Below are 23883 nucleotides of genomic sequence, written 5' to 3'. Positions count from 1 at the left end.
TAAATAAACCAGTAAAGTTTGGGGCTACAGTAGGTCTATATGTACATCTCTAATTCGTATAACTCAAATTAAGCTACAACTGGAAATTTTAAACAATTTTCTCACTAGTACAAACAAAATGGACTTCAATGGACAGTGAAATTATTTGCTATGGAATACATTTATTAAATATAGATGTTACATGTATAGCATGGTTCCAAATCGACAATATAAAGCTATGCATGTATGAATTGTATTATGTAAAATACTGAAGTCTTTAGAACCAACTTGTTGACCTCCCTGCAACTTCACACTACCATTCCCAGTAGGTTAAGTCTCTGTGTTGGATGTCAGATTTGGAGTGATACTAGTTTCCATTGGATGAGAGAAGTTCCTTGGGCCACCTCCAAAAACAGAGCCCTCTTCTACTGCTCCGGCACAGGGAAATCAGAGCACGTTTCCCTGCCTCCTTTTCCCAAATCGATTTACTAGTTAAAAGCGGTGCAAACTAACACTTGCTGTATTGTGAGCAATACATTTTAATTGGGTATTCAAAATGTTTAATCTCCAACAGCTATTAAAAGAAAAATAAACTAGCCACCATGGTTATAAACATGATGTATTGTCACCGTGTCACAACACAGTGGACTCTTAACAGCGCAAGGCTGCAAAAGCAAGATCTATATTGAAACAGAGAGGGGAAATAACACTATCCGTCAGGTAGAAACAATCACAAAAAGCTTCCCTACCTGTCTCTGTGCTCCTGCACCACCTGATAGACGGTGATGTGGAAGGTCTCGTTTTTAAAGGCCTCACTGACACACTCCTTATAGATGCGGAACTCGGACGCAGTGACGGCCTCTCCCTCTGGGATCTGGGACAGGTTGAATTTGAACTCCTTGTGGTGCCGCCGCTGGGGGGAGAGCTCTCGGTCGTACGCCACTGGGGAAACAAAAGTCCAGGAGCAGCGGTCACACAATGCAGTGACTTACTTTCACAAAGAAAATTGTTTATTTATAATCATATGATTATAACAATCTAATGAACGAGGTTGTATTAAATATCATTGAATAATTAAGCAGAAGAAAAAAAAAAAAATCAGCTGCAATTTAATGTAACCAAATTGAAGAGTATATTAATATTATATCCACATTTAAAATAACTTTGTTTCTGTAGATATAATGCTAACAACATGGTATTTCTTGGATGTAATTGTATTTACACAGTATTTATAGATTTAGTTACATTTATTCAGCTTTATCATACCTTTGCTAGCATAAGATTTGTAACCACCTTATAAACAACCAGATATCATTAGAAGAAGTAACAGTCAAAATAAATGTATTACAAACATAAATAAATTAATCTTTATGATGGTTATTTAACCATTTTTTGGTTTACATTCAAGCTTTTATGCTGTATTTTATTTCATTATGAACAAAAGTGTAAGTGTTATTTTATGAACAGATTAATTATTAATTCAGTTATTACCTAATTGGCGTCACATGGGTTAAATCATATTTCATAGAAGCAGAGCAAAAATGAATTGCAATCTCACTTCTTACTCATCAGAGCATGGAGTTCTCTAAACATACATTAAAGAACCTTGTTTCATTGATTGAACAGATAAATATATTCAGAAAAAACAATGGTTGAAGAAATGACAAGATTGCTGCAGATTAATTAAGTTAATTAACACAGCCAGCCTCACAATCACCTATTTTAATACACTGTGTGCTTTCTTTAAAAGAAAAGCTCATCACAAAATAGAGATAAACCTAAAATATTGCTCCGTCTCCCTCATGTCCGATGAGAAAATGACACTATCTATGACATGATATCCAAATCCAGATGAATCCCATTACTCATCTTTATCTCGCGATGCTCAAATCATTCCATACCTTTATTTTCTGGCCATCTCCTAAACTCAAATCACACAAATATGTAATTTTCAATTTAATTATCATGATTACTTTACTGATCATTTTGTGACACTGTTTTCAAATCAGAAAGTGATTAAGGGACTCACATACAGGAAGACTGTGTTACTGGAGATGTTTTTGTGCTTGGATTCTTAAGCAGGGAACGTTTCTACTAAGTGAGAAAATGATTGGAAAATCATTAGATGATATGTCCTTTCCTTATATCCTGATCCTGCAGAATTAATTTCAACACCAAATCTAACAGAATACCATATTCCCAAACTAAGTAAGTTAATAGTGCCTTTTATTTAAAATGTTTCCCTATAGGTCAAAACTATAACTATTATCAGAAGAAAGGAAGAAATATACATTTTTTCCCCATTGAAAAAAGGTGATTGTTCCCACAACAGGTTGCTCATTCATATTTTATGGTGAATAAGTACAAGTACAGCTGGATGCCCACAACTTAATGTGAGATGAAGTGTCCCATAATGATTTGATTTCCATGCACCCTTTAAAAGAAATGCATGCGAAACATGGACCCCACACTTCCGTTTCGTTTCCCTTTGCAATCGGAGGAGTAAATTAAATTGTAGAACAGTGAGGGGGAACGAGCACACAGAGACTTTGCCATATGATAAATTACAGTAGCAGCCTAAAGGAGGTTCAGGCAACTGGCATAATTTCCCAGATCTCTGCTCTTCAAACGGAATCCAAAGGAGTTATTTGGCACATGTGTTATTAATCAGGAGCTGGTGTTCTCAAGTGGTTTGCAGCCTCCCTGGAGCACCAAGATTCAATTCCCAGATCACGCACTAATTGACTAACCAACCTTGGCCAAGCCACCCATGTGCGGAGATCAGAACCAATGGCATCCAAATATGTCTCTTTACTGTGCTCATTGAGGGACTTCCTCTTGGAAAACACACTTCCTTGAGTCTTGACAAAATAAAACCATATGAATCACTGTCCAGCTTTTGGGAATACACCTTTTAGAGTATCTACGTATACTGAACTACATTTAAATCACACATCGGCTCTCGATGAACGAAATATATTAAAGATCAAATTTTCAATTCAAAGATCAAAAGTAAACAATTGAAATCACAGGCTGTTCCAACTTGTGTGAATTTCATCACGGCAACTCATAATGTGACTCAGTAGTGTGTATGGCATCAATGCCTTCGTCATCCAGGAACTGCCTACACACTCTGGCCACATGAGGCTGGGCATTGTCCTGCACCAGGAGGAACCCAGGGCCACTGCCCAAGCGTATGGGTCTGAGGATCCTGCTCTCATCTGTGAAGAGAACCGTGCACCAATGGTGTACCAATTCTGGTGTTCTCTGGCGAATGCCAATCGAGCTGCATGGTGCTGGGCTGTGAGCAAAGCTCCCACTAGATGATGTCGGGCCCTCATACCACCCTGATGGAGTCCGTTCCTGAAAGTTTGGTCAGAAACATGAACACCAGTAGCCCGCTGGAGGTCATTTTGTAGGGCTCTGGCAGTGCTCCTCCTGTTCCTCCTCGCACAAAGGAGCTGATACCGGTCCTGCTGCTGGGTTGATGCACTTCTACTGCACTGTCCAGCTCTGCTTGTGTAACGGCCCGTCTCTTGGTATCTCCTCCATGCTCTTGAGACTGGGAGACGCAGCAAACCTTCTTGCGACAGCACGTTTGGATGTGCCATCCTGGAGGAGCTGGACTATTTGTGCAACCTGAATGGGCTGCAGGTACCACCTCATGCTACCAGTAGTGACAAGGACACTAGCAAAATGCAAAACTAGAGAAGAATCAGTCAGGAAGGATAAGGAGAGTGCAATTGTCTGTGGCCACCACCTGCAAAACCATTCCCTTTTTGGGGGTTGTCTTGCTGTTGCCCCTTTCATTTGCACCAAAACAGGTGACATTGATTCACAATCACTTAGGCTTCCTAACTGGACAGATTTATATCCCTGAAGATTAATTGACTTGGTGTTATACTGTGATGATTACGTTGTCCCTTCATTTTTTTGAGCAGTGTATTTGACCTAATTAAGAACATTACCAATACTGCCATTAGAAACTTCTTCTCCATTAAGTCATCCCATTAATATGGTCAGACTGGAAATAATATGAAGAATACTTCAGTAGAAAACTAATCTGGTCACTATTGACTTAAAGTAAGTGGTTGGCTAATGAACAGACTGCCTGCCATTTTCTTTAACTCCTGGGCAGGACTGAGCTGGTATTGCAGGCCTGCTTAAATAACATCATGTTGTTTGATGCAAATGCATGTAGCAAGAATCAATTGGTATTGGTATTGGTAGAATGGGATATAATCAGAGCAAGAACAACCAATGCACATTACAGTCAACAACTATGATTGACAGACCAGAGCCAGTACCCCAGTAAGCACTCCCATTGGCCAAGGGTATCGGTCTATCATAGTGCAAGAACATCAGACAAGCACTGAGCAAACTGAACATAGCTGCCACACTGTACATTGTGAAACTAAATTAGAGAAAAGCAGATGATGAAAGCTAAAATTTGACCATATGAAATTAAGTGACTTATGCATACCATCATTAGCATTGATCATCAGGTGCCACTCAATGAATCACAGCTCAGAGATTCATTATATTTGCAAATGTACGGTCTATTGAGTTCTGTACAATAGCTTCATCCCTCAGGGTGACATTCACTTTGCCTCATACACTGAAAGTAAGCAGACAAATCATATGGAAAAGTACAAGATGAATGAGGAAACGGATCTGAAAAGTATCCAAATCCAGATAGACACCTGACCTGCAAATTAAACAACTGCTACCTTCTAGATTAACTGCATACCTGAGCTGACATGAAGACCTGTTTGAAAAAGTTACAAACATAGGTCCCTAGTGCACTTGTCAATGAAAGCAATTGAACATTATTACTGAAGTACTAGTATCACTGTGATCCAGCCAGCATGGAACAAGGAAGCATCCCCATTCCAGATTAGTCATTACTAAGTGTGTGACTTGGCAAGGAATGAACAGAGATACTGTTTAACATTGAAGATTTGATCCATTCTGAAGTGCTCTACAAAACATCCTTACATAAGGACTCAGTAAGTGGTTTTCTAGCAAATATTACAGTTAACGGGATTGTTTAGATTAATATTATCAACTGACTCTACCCCTACAAGCTAAACAGGAATTAAAAACAAGTCACCTTAGACCTCCCAAGTTTGCCTTCAAGCGTACTTATGAACCATGCCATCTGGGAACTGCAAGGTGTAAAATGACAACTAATAGCACATTATGGATTCTTTTGTTTAGGGCTCTGTAGGTAGAAAATTCCAAGTTTTTAATAAAAGACAGGAATGTGTGGAACTCGGAAAATTAATGGGTGGGAGAAAGGTTAGCTGCAGATAAAAAAACTTTTGATAATTTTTTTTCTGTAGGTTAACATAAAACATTAATTGTCCTACTACGGAAATCTGAGTGCTTTGAAAAGGGCTAAGCTGGTGGAGCTTTTAATGGCAGTTATCTTTCTTAGTTTTGTGAAGCAGAAAATGATTCGGAGCTCCTTAGAGCTGCTGCGATGTAAGTGCAGGAAACAGCACGTTTGACGGAAGAAACAAACTGCCTATTTCAACATGAAACATAGAATTATTGGTGATTAGATGTGATTAAGCTATTTGACAGTCTATGATTAGAGTGCAGCTGTGTATCAGTAATTGCTCAAGATCAAAAGCTGTTTTCACAACATCACATTTGCAAATCGTGCCTCTTGGGAACAATGACCTTTGTTTCCTCATCGGGAAATATTTGTACACATCAAACCTCATCTCTTTGATAAATACAGTTGTTGCTGGTCTCAATATCCCTGGTGGTTTCCTTGATCTGTTTTTGAAGTATTTAGGACAAACTGCATTGATCAGATAATAGAAGGAACATTTGTCTCTTACTTCCAGGGCACAAGAAGGAATGCTTCAGGTATCTGTGACATTAGCTTGGCTGTCAAATGTGAACAACAGTTGGCTCTGCTGCACAACCACTGGCAAGAAACGAACTAAACAGTCTAGAAATATAACCCTAAGACCAGCATACATTGTGTGTAAACATTCCTTCTATATCCTTCTATTTAACACAATAGATTGAGTGGCAAGGACAAAATAGCTCATGTGGTTATATTTCTTCAGCGAGTCATTAATAATGGTGATTTGTCTTTCCTACAAACAACCCCAGGCATCTAAACATGCTTTGATTTTGAGATCAGCCCCGCTCCTCCTTTCTCTGTCGCCTACCTTGCAGCTGCTTCCCTCAGGGGTAAAACCAGTCACAGTGGGCATTTGTCCTACCAGCTATTCCTTTCATTTCAAGTCATTCTTTAAAACATGTGCCGACTCAAATTCACCATCACGTTCTTCTCCACAGAGTGACAGATGAGGCTGTCATCTCCGCTCCAATGCCGAGCATCTAAGTTTTATTACTATAAAAATATCACATTCATTCCATACCGCCTTGTCTGGTTTCTGAACTACAAAGAAAGTGGCCTGTCCTAATGTTATTGTCATTAACCAGGCTAGTATTTTATAGAAAGCGGTTTCAAGGAAGCAACATGATGAAACCTAATTGACCAGCTAGGAAAACAACCCAAAAAAAGTTCTGAAAAAAAGATATTTCAAGCAATGAGCTTCCCTTCCTGGCCCAGTTTTTCAATTTCATGATTCTGATGTTCGGAGGTGGGCGGGCGAGCTGTGGTCAGTGGTCAGCTGCGCTCTTACATTGAATGTTTTCCATAGTATCCCCAAGAGGAGACCGGCGGTTGTCTGCATTTAATTCTTAAACCACATTTCGTCTTTTCCACCCACCCGCAACCACAAAGAAAAACAACTCAGAAGAAATGCATTTTTCTCCCCTGATTTTCTGGGAGCGAAGGCTTTGGAGAACCCCCCAAAAAAAGGGGGGGGGGAGAAAGGAATAGCTTCAAGCAGGAAAAGCACAGGGTCACCGCCTCGCACTAACAAAAAAGTAAGGGATTCTAGAACTCCAGAGATCATTACTTGGAAAATGCTGTGTAGCTTTCTGCTGACTAATGCTGCTGTGACTGAATGCCGCAGTTAAAAAAAGATTGCAACTGTACACAATGTGGAGAAAGTGCTGAATATTTACATTTGTGATTCGACCATTAAAAATAGTTGTGCTCCTATTTTGCACGTCAATGTAAGTAAGCAGTTTGCTCCTTTAAATATTTGCTTGCGTTTCTAATTAAAGTTTATTTTCTCTCTTTTCTGGCATCTGCGCTGCTTTTCAAATAAACTCCAGGTTTGAAACACAAGACGACCCTCGAGTTAAACACACTTGTTTCCATGTTTCTTTGGTTAGTTCTGGTCTTGCCTCATCCGTATCCCCTGGACGACTAAAGTCAGTTGCAAATGTAGTGTCTAGAACAATCATTAAGGCTCTGTAACATTTTGTGCCGTCACTTAACCCTTTATGTGGAGTTAGAAGTTAGCGAAGATGACATTATTCAGTTATTCATCCAACAAATAATTTCTAACACACACGTATACACATACCTGATCATTTGTATGCTAATATTTAATCCCTGATGTACTAAAATAAAATATCCAGTTAATTAAAAAATTATATATGAGCAGGTAATGATCATGTTACTGTCACATGTGTCACGTGTGTCCACTGGCATCTGCAACACTATAAAACATGGAGACAGCACCTCAGACTGGTGGGGCATGACAGTTTCAGGTGTGGGTGAACTAACTAAACAAACTAAAGGACAGCAAGATGAACAGAGAGCACATTAAAAACACAAGACTAAAGGGGTATACATAGCTCTTACAGTACCCACATAACTTTATCCCTAGCTGTGACTCCTACCCTACCACTAACCTCAAGCCTAACTACAATCCTCAGCCATAACCTAAAATACAGTTAATGTGAATGTTGAGATATTTCAAATACACCTCAAGTGGTTACCCCATCCCCAATGTTAACAACAGGAGACTTTCAGATGGAATTATTTCTATTTGGTAGTGCATATTTATACTAGGTGATGCATAGGCAAAAGAGCTCTAGCACTGTGCGGAGATAATATAAAGCAGTTGCTTTGATTCTATTTTCCATCTAATTTCTTCAGAGAAAATAAAAAGGGGGATGAATAAAAACGTAGGCAGCTCTTTCTACCACAGTCAAAATCCTAACAGATGTTGGATAGGTTTTTAATCCCAGAAAAGATTAAAGGAAAACAAAATCACAACAAACATTGCAGAGTCCAGAGCCTAACTGTAAGAATAGAATATCCCACAGTGCAAATCTGATCTGGATTGTAAATGTAGATCATGCCCAGCAGTAGGTGCAATAAAACAAGATGTGCTTAACAATCAAATATTTGGTTTATTTATCAATTTAGGGGAAATACAAATCAAAAAGCAGTGAGAGCATTATAGAAGAGGCATCTTTTTTTTTTTAAGTACAAATAAATAGTTGAATGCCCATATTGATGAAATGTCATGTTGTGGCCCAACACAGAGGTCGTATAGAACACCTTTGGGATTAACTGGAAAGGTGAATTTAGAATGCACTGCAGAGATTAACTTCACTCACTGCACTATCTATACTGCAATGTGGGAGGAATGGCAGCGTATTCATTTGGACATTCAGATTGTGTGGGCATCTCGTTAAATACACTGTGGCAGTTGTATTTTTGGTATCTGATGTCGCAATATTTATGGGAATATAATGCAAGTATGTTTTTATCCCCCGCAAGAACAAGTATTGAAATACTTGTGGAAAAAAAGTTTATAGATCATATATTTAGCCCTGAGAATAGAAGATAAATCATGCTAGCTTAAATAGTCTTTATTATTGTATTTCCATTTGAATTGTTTCTTATTCTCACCTGCCTTAAAGCAGGTTGGTCACCGCTACTTGTAAAGAAATCAAATCAGTGTTCCATAGAAGCCTTTAAATTAAAATGAGATATCTTGGCAATGAGTCACAGATTTGAAAGAAGTCTCCAATGGTTAAACTAATAAAAGCCACTGCTGCTGGAGGCATTTGAGGAATTCAGATGTGTTTATGTAATTATACTAGAATGCTCTTAGGCTTTTCGCAAATTTTTTACAGCTCCTGAGGGATCCAAGTCACACATCCTAACAGCCCTCCTTAGTCACTAATTGCACTAGTACTCATAATTAAAGGACTTTCAACAGTTATTTTTTGGGATGTAATTAAGGTCCGCAGGTCCCAAAAAAAAATTAAACCTCAACAGATTGAGATTTAGGATTGAGATACTGCAGAAATAGCTAGAATTGACAAAAGATGGGCTGGCAGCATCCAAGCCATGTTGCTTTTGTTTAGCACAGAGCAAACAAACTGTTAATACACTTCTGAGAGGAAATAATCTCATTAAAAAGTTACTTGGGAGTAACTTTGCTGTAACATTGGGTTTATTTCACTGCCCTGTAGAAGGTATGCACCTTCAGAAAACATGGCATACTATAGGAAGAGCAGCATAGTAAAGAAAAATTCAAACATAGTATGAAAATAATGGCAAACCAAAAGTAAAAGAGTACTACTAACCCTACTACTCCTCGTATTACATAAGCATAGGCTAAACCACAAGAACACTACAAAAGTGCAGTCCAAATTCACTGCAGTACATTTTCGTAAGTGCAGTATTTGGCTATTTCATAAACTCTGAGAAACATCCTAATCCGGAGGAAAAACACATTCTGCTAGGTTAGGGAAGGCTGGCGTCTGTGACTTCCCACCATTCCTGTTTTAATGTCCCGCACATTACGCAACTGTTCTATCCAAGCCAAGAGTCCTCGAGTGTGGTCTTGCACCGATGGCTGTACGTGACCCAGAGCCATGATCAAAAGTAATCCACATGGAGCCTGGGTCAGTCACGGATCACTCCCAGGAAGATGAGTTTATGATTGATATCAAGTTGTTCCGCTTGTTTTGAAATTGTCATCCAGGGAATCGGGGAGTGTGAGGAAGACATTGTACTGCACTGTCACTGCTGCTGGGGTCTGAAGGAAACAACTCTTGAGTTTCCACATGTTGGCAATTATACCCCATTACATGAGTGGCCCTGATAAGCAGCCAGACTGGGAGCTTGCGTTTGTCACCCAGTGACTCACATACACGTGCCTGGCTTCCCAGATTGTGAATGGTTTCTCTTTGAAGAAGAAACACTGATATCGTTTAACACAGAGAATGGAAGGAAAAGGAAAAGAATAGGAGGTGAATCATGTCATGTAGGGAAACAAAAACACATTGTACAGTCAGTTGCTTTTCTTGTAATGTACGTGACATTTCTACTACCTCAAAAACCCTGGGATGTCTTATTACTAAACAGGCAACAAACAAAAACCTGCCACTGCCAAAAAACAATATAACAAGAATCATACATCTAGTAGTGGCTGACCTGCTCATAAAGGATGACTCGCTGTGTTCCTGTCCTTGCCCCTAGCTACAGCCATGGTTACTATCAGCAGTGGGATCTGCTAGGAAATGAATGGCAACACTCACAGCCTCATACCTGTGTGTCATTGGGAGATTTCATGGCATGAAGATGATTGTATGCGTGCCTGAGCTCTGCTAATCCAACAGTACATCTGCAGTACATCTACAAGCTTGGCAATTAACATTTACATACACAATCTGCTGTGGGGCAACTCATTGAAAACTATTACCCATTTTAATCTGTAAAATATGAACAGCAACTACAAAATGTTTGTGTTTTCAACTTGAAAATTGTGATAAAAAGGTAAAAACCAAAAAAGGTCATTCATAAAAGCTAAGGCATTGTTAAAAAATAATGGTCTAATTAATCAAAGTGCTTTCTCAAAATCCTTAAATGACCTTTTCTCCCTATACCTTCATTGAATGTTTAGATACAGACTCGTATGGTCTTTTTTTAAAGATAAGATTCATTCAAATGGACATATGATCGAACTAAAACATAACTAAAGGTATAGACCGAATTTAAGCTTGGATTTCCTAACCTTAAAATAATAAATCAATGTTTGCATCAGGTACAAGGAAAATTCTGTGGATTCCAGGGTCAAACAAAAAATAAACACCATCAAGAAAAGTTTTGATTTGGTACAGCGCCCACTGCCACACTTATATTATCTCGGCAGAAATGGAATTGTGGGGGCTGGCTACAATTAAGTCACAGCACAGCTATCAGAAACAGGCTAAACCAGAGCCTTCAAAATAAAGCCAGACCTCATACACTCAGCAAAATGCAGTGCAGTGGTATTTTCTTTACATGACAGGGAAGGACTGCACATGCCCACCAAGTGTCAGTTTCAGCTCAACCGTGGCAGAGATTTTTTAGTTGCTCTCTATTCTCACAGAGCTGATTCCCGACAAATCCTTGTCTGAGGTTTCCTGTAGGGTACACACCCTACCAGAATGAATATTATTCAACTGTAGCTCAGAGGATACTGTAAAGATGAGTTATGCTTGCACAAACAGGAAGAAGAAGGAAAAAAAAAGACCTCACATTCAGGCTGTTCACACATTTTATCTTTTGAATGATTGTGGAGGTATTTAAATCACATACTGGGAGCCTTGATGGAAACAGAATTGCAGAGCACTTTGAAGTTGCATGAAAAAACATTCCCATAGGGTAAAATTCACACAGCTTGACTAGAAACATGAAGCCTATTCACTTTGATTCAACACTACTATGGTTAAGATGGGGAGCTGGGTGTGGTTTTCCACCAAATGGTTCACAGCTCTTGCATTTCAGTCAGTTTTATCTCTTCCTGTCATTTTTTTTTTTGTTTTAAATGCTATTTTTCATGAATCTCAAGGTATCCTGGGGAAAAGGACACCACTCAAACTGCAAATACACTCTCCGATAAATAATCCCTTTTTCACCCCCATTACACTGAGAAATCAATTAGCGTGGCAAATATTCCAGCTGTAATTGACAACAGACAATTAATTAATCATCCATCACAAGACAGCTAACTTGAAATGGAGCATTATACATAATTGTGCTTCTTCAGTTGTTAAAGTAACATAACTGCACCTTTTAATTGCTTGAGTGATTTCAGAGATGGCTACCGTCTCCATTTGGAAAATCTGCAACTACACATCTATCCCATCACAGTTGTTTACAACCATATATTTGGTATAAAAGAGAGGGTACAACATCGAACAATGTTTAAAGTCTGGTACATTTACACTGACATTGTTTAGAACGTGAAACATTAAAAACACTCAAATTCCTGGTTTGAATCGGTCCAAAATGAAAGAACAAAACATATGACTCCATAGCCTATATAAACACAGTAAATATAAACAGGGATATACTGTACTGATTTTGATGTACTTTCCATGTTTTACAAAGCCCCATTTTCTTTTTGCATTTCTAGCGTCTGCCAAGTCTGTGATGATTATCGTCAAGGTCGCTTTTATTGCGCTTTTGGATTTTTTGGAATCATATTTGAGGGCTATTCCCACCAGACCTACAGCTCAAGAAGCAACCTGTTAGAACTATTGAGAGTCTGCTGTAGCAGGTGTGCGTCTGACATGCCACTGGGCAGTAAGCAGGCAGATTTAGAGGAGGAAGCCAGTGTCAGACAGGAGAGATAAATTCTTCCTGAGGGATACGATAAATAAGGAAAAAATATCTTTGAAAAAGGAAACACAGCTGTTTCCAAAGCAGAAGTCAAAATATTGGTGGAGAGCATTCCAGAGCTCAGAGGTAGAAGCTTGTGTATGTCTCTTGCAACACTCCCGTTTCGCAAGCAACCGCAGTGTAAAACAGTCTTTGGCTCTCCAGTATATGCTGTTTGTAAACAGAACATTTATGTGCCAATCAATCAATGGTCAAACAATTCTAAAGAGGGAGCTTTTAAATGTCGATTAAAATTGTCGATTCTGTGTTGTACACTGTACATTTAAGAATGCAAAGCACATTGTTCCAAGACTGGGTTTACTCCACCGATATTGTAAGAAATATTTTTCCCCATTAGTTATTTAAATGATTCATAGACATAACTATGATGGACTTTGACATTCACAAGTCTAGAACACCTCATTCATAAAGGCTATGTGGTTAGGCATGTGCAATGCCATATTCAACAGCCACAATCTGAGGGGTCTTAAAGCATGACACATTAACACTCAAAAAATAAGACATGGGTAGTCATTAACATCAGCTGTTACAGAATAATAGCTCTAATAATTTAGCAGTGATAGAGAATGTGTTCTGACCAGAAATTATCTAATAAAGTTGCCTTTCAGCACAAGTGTGCTCTCGTCACATTTCTCTGATATCAAGCACTCCCTTCATGATATCAAGAAAGGAGAAAGAAGGTAGAAAGTCTGAAGGACTGCAATACCCAGAAATGTTAGAGAAAGGCAAACCTTACTAAATCCTCCTTAGATAGAGATTAAGCACAAACACAGCCCTGGCTTTATGAGGAAATGAAGCAGGATGTCCAACCTCATTAATTGGCCTAGAGTGCATATTATTGTGTGCGATACATTTCTTTTGCCATTTCAAAGCTGCAGTTTTTGGCAACTCACAAGCACACATTTAGAAAAAAATTCCAGCAGGTACCAGATGCTCTCAGTGCTCCAGGAGATCAAGACTGCTACCTTGAAGATTTCTTGAGGATCTGAGGTTGTATATATGTGTGTTATAAATGTGTATTGTGTGCAGGGTAAAAGCAATATCTTCCAAGGGTGTCAGGGGGTATTTGGTAGAAGGTGGCAGCAGCCTGATTTTTGGCCATATCTCAGAGTTTCAATCAAACTCTGTGCCATTACCAAGACTTTTTTTTTTTGAATTTGCCAACATATTTTCTGTGTTCTGGAAGTGCTAGTGTTACTTGAGCCATGACCTGTGCACACTTCTCATGTGTACCTTAAGGAACCGCTTATTCTGCGATTATGATGTGCTAATGATTCCTATAGCACAAATCTTTTATCTTCATGAATACCACCTTAGCTGTAGTTATAAGACACTTGTCACAGGATGGTGTTAAGGCATGCCATACGTCCACCTGTGACTCCATGGTTACAGACCTCAATCTATAAAATGGAGTTGTCTTGCAAGAATTACATGGAATAGGGATGATGATTATATAGCTCAGTTGTTGAACTGTGTTCAGAGTAATTTCATTGTATAGTCTATATGTATTTATTTTTAGAAGAGCAAAAATGATTGATGTATAGATTGTAAAAAAGGGAGTGGATCAGTGTGAAACAGCTCCCTGATCTCTCTTGTTTAGAAAGTCAGCCAAATGGATTTCAGAGGTCGTAAATTTGTCAGCACAACCTCCACCAAGCGAGCGGTGCCCGTTCTCCAGTGTAACTTCACTGGGTGTGCTTGTTGTGAGAAAAGGCCATGTTTTTTCAGGCATGTCCTCATAAATATGGGTGAGAAAAAAAAATGGATAAGGAGGGCTAACAATCCCTCATTGTATCATCCCATCTACCTTCTTTTAGGGGGTGACTTACTAAAGAGTATGACACCTTTCCATTACTCAGACTGAACACAACGTACGGACATTGCTTAAATTGCAGTGAAGTTTTCCCTAAACCTTACTAATTTTGTCAACATTTCACAGAGTTCCATACGCATTGTAAATTATTCCTTCCCCCCCCCCCCCCCCAACATTGCTGGTCTATGTCGTTACGATGCCATTACAGTGTCAAATTAGTAATCCTCAGGGTACCGAAAATGTAGAAATTATTTTGATGCTGGCAACTCATTTTGCTACTAACAGCTGTGCATTACGTTATTTAGTCTGTTTACCAGCAAGTGAAGAGAAGATGGGCCAAAGAGCAGCACTTTTATAGCTCATCACTTGTGTCTGGACCAACAGAATCACGGGGCAGAAGGAGTGGAGGAGAGATATGTCAGCTCATTTGGCAAGTGCAGCTGCTCCACATCCAAATATGTGAGCGCCATGTTGTTTTAAGATACGTAACACCTATGGCACTTGAGACATCTATAACTCTTTAAGAGAGAAGCCATAAAATGCTAATGTTATAAGGGGGAGGAAATTAAGGGGAAGATTATTTCCACAGTCCAGTAGCTGCTCTATGAAAGTGGTAGCCTATATGATGCATTTGTAATTGGTTTTATTTTAAGACATACATATGTAAAGACAAAGAAAGAAAAAATAAGACAGCTGGCTAAGTTTCCAAGCTTGTTTCTAGTCCTGTTTCTATTTGCAAATTAAGTCTTGACAAAAGGGAGATATATGTTTCTTATACAGGAGACATCCAATGTATTCACACCCTTGCTAATGTGTAAATGAAAGTTGAATTTGCAAACAAATGAAGATGGAGAGAAAAACAACTTTGCATATCAATAGCGTATCTGCCAAAAACAATTACATATATTTCAACACAACTTTGACATATTAAATATGTCAAAAATAAATGTACCTGAAAAGTAGCTCTAGTCAGTCCAATACACCATCATGGTACACAATTACCAGAAGATCTCTAAGTTAACAATAGTCTAATGACAGCTATAAAGGAAATCACAAAATGATTAACAAACCCTGGGATCATTGAGATACAAAGTCCTCTGTCAAGAAGCATAAGCTGGGTTTCAGATGGACTTTGCAGCCAGTGACTTGGTTAAGGAAGCATAATATCAACATTCCAGACTCGCCAGCACAATCTACAGACCCCAGTCCACTGGTTGGAATTGAATAACACAGCTCACAAGCACACACCACCCAGAGAAGATGGAAATGTTCAGCAGGGAGGAGTGGCGCAAACCTGGATACATCTAAAGGCTTCAGTAAAATATTTCTTGAAGTTATCAAAACCATTGGAGGTACCAACATTGATTGTTATAGAAGTCAACTGGCTGGCAAATTAGTCAATTTTTGCTGTAAAACCACTACTCACTTAATGAACAGGATTATTTAGTTTCCTCTAGGCTGAATCAGTGAATACATATCTTATAAATAACTCTAGTTTCATTAATAATATTTACTAAACAAAATACATCAAACAAACATGTTTCAAATTGATATTATTTGTAAGAATGTATTTTTCTATGTGAAATTCTGTTCTATCTGGTTCGGTAGAGGAAACAGACTTCCTTCCTTTTATCTAAGTTCCCTGGTAGCTACTGGTAGCCCCTGTTAACCTTATCTGTATGTCCAGAAGACCAAAATGTACCTGTCCTCTTATTGGCTCCTAGCCAAATTCAAAAGGACCCCAGACTTCTAAATTACTTTAGCATAAAGAACCCAAGTCATGGTGGTGGTAAAATGTTATTGGTTGGAAGGAAACTTTATAAAAAGGAAAACAAAGAGAAGTTTAGTCTCTTAACTTCTTCATTCTTCAACGAGCAACAAGAAAGAGCAGGAGAGGAGAGACACACTGCTGCCTACATGATCAGACTGACCTAAGCTGTCCTGTGGGGAGAAAGGAGAAACCGGGTATTATCTGTTTCTTAATGTAATCCAGCAGAAGCTTAATATTACTTATTTTCAGTAATATAATTGAATGATATTAGTTTCCTATTTTTGTCATAACTAAATGATTATTGCACATCTGTGACTTGACCGCATCTTCCCTCTAAAAAGAATCTTAAAAGAGAAACCAATTGAGCTATGAGTTTTCAGTTCAACTATTTATTTAGATTGACTGAAAAACCAAGCATATCAAATTATCTTACAAAATGTACAAGTAGAATACTTGTAACTCCATGTAACTACTTTTAACAGTTTGTTATGCAATACAGACATTCATATAAAAATATATATTAATTTTTAAATTGTTTACAAATACTGAATTCACTTTGCATTCTCTTCACTAAACTTAGTGAAGTGATGCAGTGGAAACTGACTAGGCCTGACCAGCAGATCTGCTATGAAAAGATCTTATTCCCCTTTAGTTCATTACATTATTTACTTGCCATGCGTATATTCAGAGGCAATTAGAAAATAAACAAAAAATATTTTTAAAATTAAAATAGTCTTGGTAATTTTGGGTTCTCTGGTTTGCATTTCTTGAGACTTATAAATTGTCCATGGGTTGCCTTGGTCTGTTTGTGCTTTTGGGATTTACACAAAGGTTAGGACTTGCTATAAAGGCATGGGCAAGCTAATACCCAGATTAATTTACAAGGTGCACAGCAATAAATAGAAGTTATTCTCTTGCTTACATATTTGCACAGATAAGAGACAGAGGTTAGATAGTATAGAAGATAAGTGCAGCTACCCCTTCATTCCCCCACTGTGATAATTCACTGTTTAAACGTTTTTGGGTTGTTTGTCTGAACTTACTCAGTTTGGGAGTGATGCTGTGGAAACTCTGACTAGCCCTGACCAGCAGCTCTGCGATCTAAAGCTCATCTTCCCCTTTCAAGCAAATGCACAGTATTTCAATTACTGTGTCCTGGATAATTTTGATGCTCTCACGAGATGGCGAAGAAGAGGCGATTACATTTCCTGGGGGATTCCTCTGCCTCACTGACAGTACCTTGAATCATCACAACTGTCCCTGTACATGCATGACCCTTATTACGGAATATGTGATAATATCACATCACAACTGATGGGAAGGAATTTGAATACAAAATATTACACGGAGATGAGACAACTGCTACCTGTATGGACACATCTCGGCAAAGTAACTGCTTTAAAGGTCCAATACGCCACAGTGGCTTCAGAAGGACTTGCGAAGAATATCTGAAGATATGGTTGAATAGCGTAGGAGAGAGATGGCAGCTTTTGTTTTCTATTGCCGAGAATTATCTACTGTGTCAACTGGTGTGCACACACCTGGCTTGAAGTTCTGTATTCAAAACTGCAAAGATCGCTTTTCCACTTCAGTCATCTGTATACATGTTATTTGATAATTCTTTTAAGACAAACTGTGTATAATTTACCCCAAGCAGATTACTGGAGAGGGAGATGCTGATAAACTGGAGACAGTGTGATTGTGTATTCTCCGCCAGCGCTTTTGAATATGCTACACGTTGTCAAAGCTAAAAGGCTAAAATACCTCCCCAATACAGCAACACTTCATCTGATGGGATTTGGCCGCATCTGCTTCTCAGCAACACAGGCCCAGTGATAATGGCCCAGTCCGTTTATGAAAGCAGTCTTATCTGAACCCTCACTGAATGCAGCCCCTTCAACAATAGGGTCCTTCTGTTCTCCAGGCACAGCTGGGTAATTTACAAAAAGCCCTGGTGCTTCGTCTTGTATCTACTCAACACTGTGCATAAAAGACAATCCCACTGCGGTGTGAACAGAAAGTGTAGAAATATACGATGGACAGATAAAAGAAGCCGAAACTGCTCCAGAGCACGTTCATCAAAACAACCACAATCATTGCAACAGGCATAACTTTTCTAATCTCCAAGAGTTCTCCATGCCCATACAATAACGTTGTGCAAACATGTACACATGCCTACACACGATTTGAAATATTGAAGGAGGTATAAATCATGTAAACTGGACTTCAGTCAAGCCCTGCGCTCTGGAAATTTTACTATACGTTCATGATGCGTGTATGCTCCCAAGATCTCATGTTTGGGAATTAAGGCCTTGTTTCTTCGTTACCTTTTATAAGAATCCTCTGCAATACACCTACAAAAGCAACTGCAAGAGGAAAAATAAGATGCGTTTGATTTTGTATTATGACAAAATGATTCCATGTCAAGGGGTTAAGATACTCGGAAAATAGTTGAACAAAGCGGAATTTCTATAAAATAATATACTTTGTTTTCATTTACTCTAAAAAGTAAGGAGGGATTACAATACAAAATCAAATTCTGGAGAGGGGCTACTATATAATATTTTAGTTAAGTAGGACATTCAAAGCCATTATATTATTTCTACAGCAGGGCAGAGCACTAAACTTCCCCACTGTGTGATCTATAATTGAGCTCAGAACCCGACCAGCTGTTCTAAGTTGGCATCACGTTGGTGATCTCAGCTGGCAAACCAGAGTTCTGCCATGGCCTGGGAAATTCCCTTGTGTCCCGTTGAGAAACTTGTCCGAGCTCTTTCTGGCTCACCAGTCCACAGTACTTTTACAAATGGAGGAGACCAAAAATAAGAAAGAAATGGACATGCTCTGTGACAAAGGTAAATAAAAACTGATGCAATTTTAATCAAGTTGGACTGGATGTTAAAAGTATTAAAGTATGTAATGAATATACAAGGACCCTTTGACCACACATCTGTACAATGGACTTCAGTGTGCAGGGGATCCAAAAAAATATTCCACAGACGTCTTGAGGTATTAAAAACTTTTGAGCCCTAACTCTTTTCTAACCTTTCGGAAGGTATTGGTTATCAAGCATCTCAGCAGAATACATCTGCGGAGATTAAACCAACACTTGGTTGATTGATGGTATTCTTGCAACATGCATGACTTTTCCATACAAAGACCTCTTACACTAATCTCTGTCAGAGCAAAATGAGTTATTCCTCTCCACATGTTGGAAAGAAGCTGTACAGGAGAAATCTAAAACAGAAGCCCTGGCATCAGAGTGATAACAAATAGTTTACGGTGATGTCAAGAATAGTGAACTTTCCAAAGTTACCTTTCTATTTTTTTTCTTCGTAGGGATAACTAACGAAAATAGACTTTTAATAGGATAGCAGACATATACTGGTAATCTTGAAAGTAAAGAAGTACCTAATCTACTAGACAGCTATATATGTGAATTTGTCTTTTAAGGAAATACAAAAAAAGTCTTAATTGATTAGTGATTTTAACAGGGTAATAGAGCAAATAATTGTTTACTAGACCAGAAAAGAATTGAGAAATAAGGTGAATATATATTTGGGAATTTCTGGATTACATTTCCAGATTGAGACATGAAAGCATAAAATCAAAGAGAAGTCTGAAGGCAAAATAAGATGGATAAAACAGAGGCCAAAATCCATTTCTCTTTAACAAGGAAAAGCTGAAATTGGCCAACTAAGCTTAATAAATATATACATTTTACATCAGTATAGCTTGATTGTGCTGACTTGCAATGAAGAGATGTGGAAAGCTTCAAATTGAAGAACTGCTTTCTTTCAATAGTTTACACAGAAATGCATCTGAAATGGTTTTCCTAGGATTTATGGAGATTTTAGAATCCTTTGTGTTGAGTTCAATGAAGGTATTGCTAGAGGATAAACAAAAGGTTGCACAAAGCCTTCTGCATTAAACTACTAATTCTGTGATTGTATACAATTAATTCTATAATCATGTTAGAGAATTAAGGCATATCCGAGAGCAACTAAACTGCTTATTTTAAGACTTAGTTCTTCAAACTCTCAACAACCATTAAAAAACTTTATATTGTGAATAATCTACAATTGTCTAGACTGGACTAATCTTGTGAAACCCAGGTCTTCAATCACCAATTAAGCATTACAGCAATGCTGGTTGCATACTGGTACAGTGTGTGGGTGGCTTTACCTCACTTACGAAAGGAGTAATGAAAGACCGTTCATTCTGCTGCAGAGAGGTATGAATAATATTTAGAGACAGCATGAAGGTACATTATAGTGAAGAGGTTTGGTATCCTGTCAACAGCTGTATTTATTAACCATAGTTACTACTGTAAAGTGGAGGGAAACCACAGCATTTCAGCTGCATGTATTTGCATGAAAGAAAAAAAAACTTCTTGTTATGAAAGCAATAATATCTTGTTTTACTTTCTAAGAAGGCTGAACTCTATATTGTATATAAAATAAATATTTTACAAAGAATATTAATTGTCACGAAATATGTCATGGACATCATTACGTTCGTACATTCCAACATGTTAATTTGTATTAATTAAAATAATGAGTCACCGTCTCTGTGAAGATTTTTTACATATTTGTTCTCAACCAATAAAAATAAAATATGGGCTGTGAACATAAAAGACACCTGCAAAAATACATTATTTCATTTACCGCCCATATCAAAATGGGAAGCTTGGTTAAAATTCCATTAAGCTTGACCTGCAGTATGTTAAAAACCTACATACAGATTTAATTTGATGTATGTTAAGGTTTATGTGAATCAACAAATGTTTAAATACTAATCTCCCAGAAGGAGATAAAGTGCTATTTGAATACCCTTGTATGAATTGCAATAAATTGTATAATATATTTGATATGATATGAAGCAGCTGGTCTGGTACTAGATCCAGCACATTTTTCTATGATGTTTCTTAGATGTTGTACCGAGAAGAGAGCCCTTTTGAACCTTCTTCTCCAAATCTGTATGATGGAGAAAAAAAGTTCACAACGTTCCCATTTAGCAAATGTGAGGCTTGCAGTTTGTGTGTTGGTATGTATACTGAATTACTGCAGAATGATTTCTTCTCAGATTGCTATGTCTGGATGTCTATTGCACCATACAAATTAAGCCACAAATGTGGAGCATGATCAGACAAGCCGAGTGTCCAGGAGCAACTGTTGTATATTACACTGGCTTGGCATCCTAATGTCAAATGTTGGTATGATACAGACAGAAAATATCTGCAGATAACTGCACAACTGCCTAGTTCCGATATGAATGAATGAATAGACATATCTGTCACTGGTATGCTCAGGCAATAACAGTCTGACAGAAGTGTGACCAAACTCCAGTAAAGAATTACTGTATTTTTACTACAGTAAACTTCTTGGAACTCTGAAAGTGGCATTGTCACATTAAGGGAAGATAAATGTTAGTACAGCAGTAGATAGGTATTCCTCACTTTACTGTACAACACCAGGTCTGCTTAATGTTTCCCCCCCCTTTCATTCAACAACAACCTGTTCCCACTTTCCACAAAGAACACATTCACATTGATGTTTGTTTTTTTCTCAAAAATCTTGAATTTCAAAGCAAAAAACATTTTTAGGCACATGTTACTCAAGTATAGAGCATAATGATTTACTTATAACTAAACTGCTAGCAAGAATCCTATAAAGTATCTCTCTCTCTCTCAAGACGAGATGGAAAAACGAATAAAAGTATCAGAGAACAAAAAAGTGTGAACACTGACGAAAATGTTAAAATGGACTTGACAAATTACTAGACCAAAGATGGACAAAATAAACTATAGAATTTATCCCAGATCCAACTACATTAAAGAAAATGTAAGAGATTAAACCTAGTGCCTTGCAAAAGTATTATTTCTTGGCAGATGCCCTTATCCAGGGTGACTTACAAAATATATGCGCAATACAAAGTGCACAAATACAGTTCAGTACAAGGCATAAAACATCACAAATTCAAATTTACATAAGAGTGCAATTCAAAACATAATACATTTTAGAAATTCCAATTTACACAAGTGTAAACAATAAATTAGGTCTTACATCCTGGATTGTAAAAGCAGATGGGTGCAGACAAGATGTTAGGTCACAGACAAGTGCAAAGGGAAATCAAAATAATACAATTACTAGTAACGCAAGAAGTATAATAAAACATTGTAAAGTGCTATCTTACAGGAGAGTATAGGACTAATATTACAAGTACTGTCTGAAAAGATGCATTTTGAGTAAGAGCCGGAAGGAGGTCAAGGAAATCCCCCTTGGCGTTTTTCCTATTTTGTTGCATTACAACCTGTAATTTACATGAAATCCAAATAAAAATCCATTTAAAGGACATACAAAAAATAGTCCAAATTGGTGAAGTGAAATTAAATGAAAAAAATCACTTGTTTTAAAAAATTATAAAAAACAAAAAAACATACGTATTCACCCCCTTTGCTATGAAGCCCCTAAATAAGATCTGGTGCAACCAATTACCTTCAGAAGTCACATAATTAGTTAAATAAAGTCAACCTGTGTGCAATCTAAGTGTCACATGATCTCAGTATATATACACCTGTTCTGAGGCCCCAGAGTCTGCAACACCACTGAGCAAGGGGCAACACCAAGCAAGCGGTACCATGAAGACCAAGGAGCTCTCCAAACAGGTCAGGGACAAAGTTGTGAAGTACAGATCAGGGTTGGGCTAAAAAAAAAAATGTACGAAACTTTAAACATCCCAAAGAGCACCATTAAATCCATTATTAAAAAATTTAAAGAATATGGCACCACAACAAACCTGCCAAGAGAGGGCTGCCCACCAAAACTCAGGGACCAGGCAAGGAGGGCATTAATCAGAGAGGCAACAAAGAGACCAAAGATAACCCTGAAGGAGCTGCAAAGCTCCACGGCGGAGAATGGAGTATCTGTCCATAGGACCACTTTAAGCCGTACACTCCACAGAGCTGGGTTTTACGGGAGAGTGGCCAGAAAAAATAGCCATTGCTTAAAGAAAAAAATAAGTAAACATGCCGTTCACCAAAAGGCATGTGGGAGACTCCCCAAACATATGGAAGAAGGTACTCTGGTCAGATGAGACTAAAATTGAGCTTTTTGGCCATCAAGGAAAATGCTACAGTATGTCTGGTGCAAACCCAACACCTCTCATCACCCCGAGAACATCATGGTGGTGGCAGCATCATGCTGTGGGGATATTTTTCATCGGCAGGGACTGGGAAACTGGTCAGAATTGAAGGAATACAGGGAAATTCTTGAGGGAATCCCGTTTGTCTTCCAGAGATTTGATACTGGGATGGAGGTTCACCTTCCAACAGGACAATGACCTTAAGCATACTGCTAAAGCAACACTCGAGTGGTTTAAGGGGAAACCTTTCAATGTCTTGGAATGGCCTAGTCAAAGCCCAGACCTCAATCCAATTGAGAATCTGTGGTGTGACTTAAAGATTGCTGTACACCAGCGGAACCCATCCAACTTGAAGGAGCTGGAGCAGTTTTGCCTTGAAGGATGGGCAAAACTCCCAGTGGCTGGATGTGCCAAGCTTATAGAGACGTATCCCAAGAGACTTGCAGCTGTAATTGCTGCAAAAGGTGGCTCTACAAAGTATTGACTTGGGGGGGTGAAGTTATGCATGCTCAAGTTTTTTTAGTTTTTTATTTCTTGTTTGTTTCACAATAAAAAAAATGTTGCATCTTCAAAGTGGTAGGTTGTGTAAATCAAAGGATACAT

The 23883-nt window shown here is 38.2% G+C and overlaps 1 protein-coding gene across 1 annotated transcript in view; it reads right to left on the bottom strand.

Annotated features, from left to right (window-relative positions):
• bmp6 (bone morphogenetic protein 6) overlaps positions 1 to 23883 on the bottom strand; it is a 42999-nt gene that overhangs the window by 13798 nt on the left and 5318 nt on the right. Inside the window, exon 2 of the mRNA XM_066722069.1 lies at positions 729 to 921. Coding sequence (XP_066578166.1) covers positions 729 to 921 — 193 coding nt within the window. The remainder of the gene's footprint in view (positions 1 to 728; positions 922 to 23883) is intronic.

This window comes from Amia ocellicauda, chromosome 2 (genome assembly GCF_036373705.1).
Source record: "Amia ocellicauda isolate fAmiCal2 chromosome 2, fAmiCal2.hap1, whole genome shotgun sequence".
Classification (NCBI taxonomy): Eukaryota; Metazoa; Chordata; class Actinopteri; order Amiiformes; family Amiidae; genus Amia; species Amia ocellicauda.
Note: the sequence above shows the minus strand (reverse complement) of the source record. Positions and strands in the feature narration are given on the sequence as shown.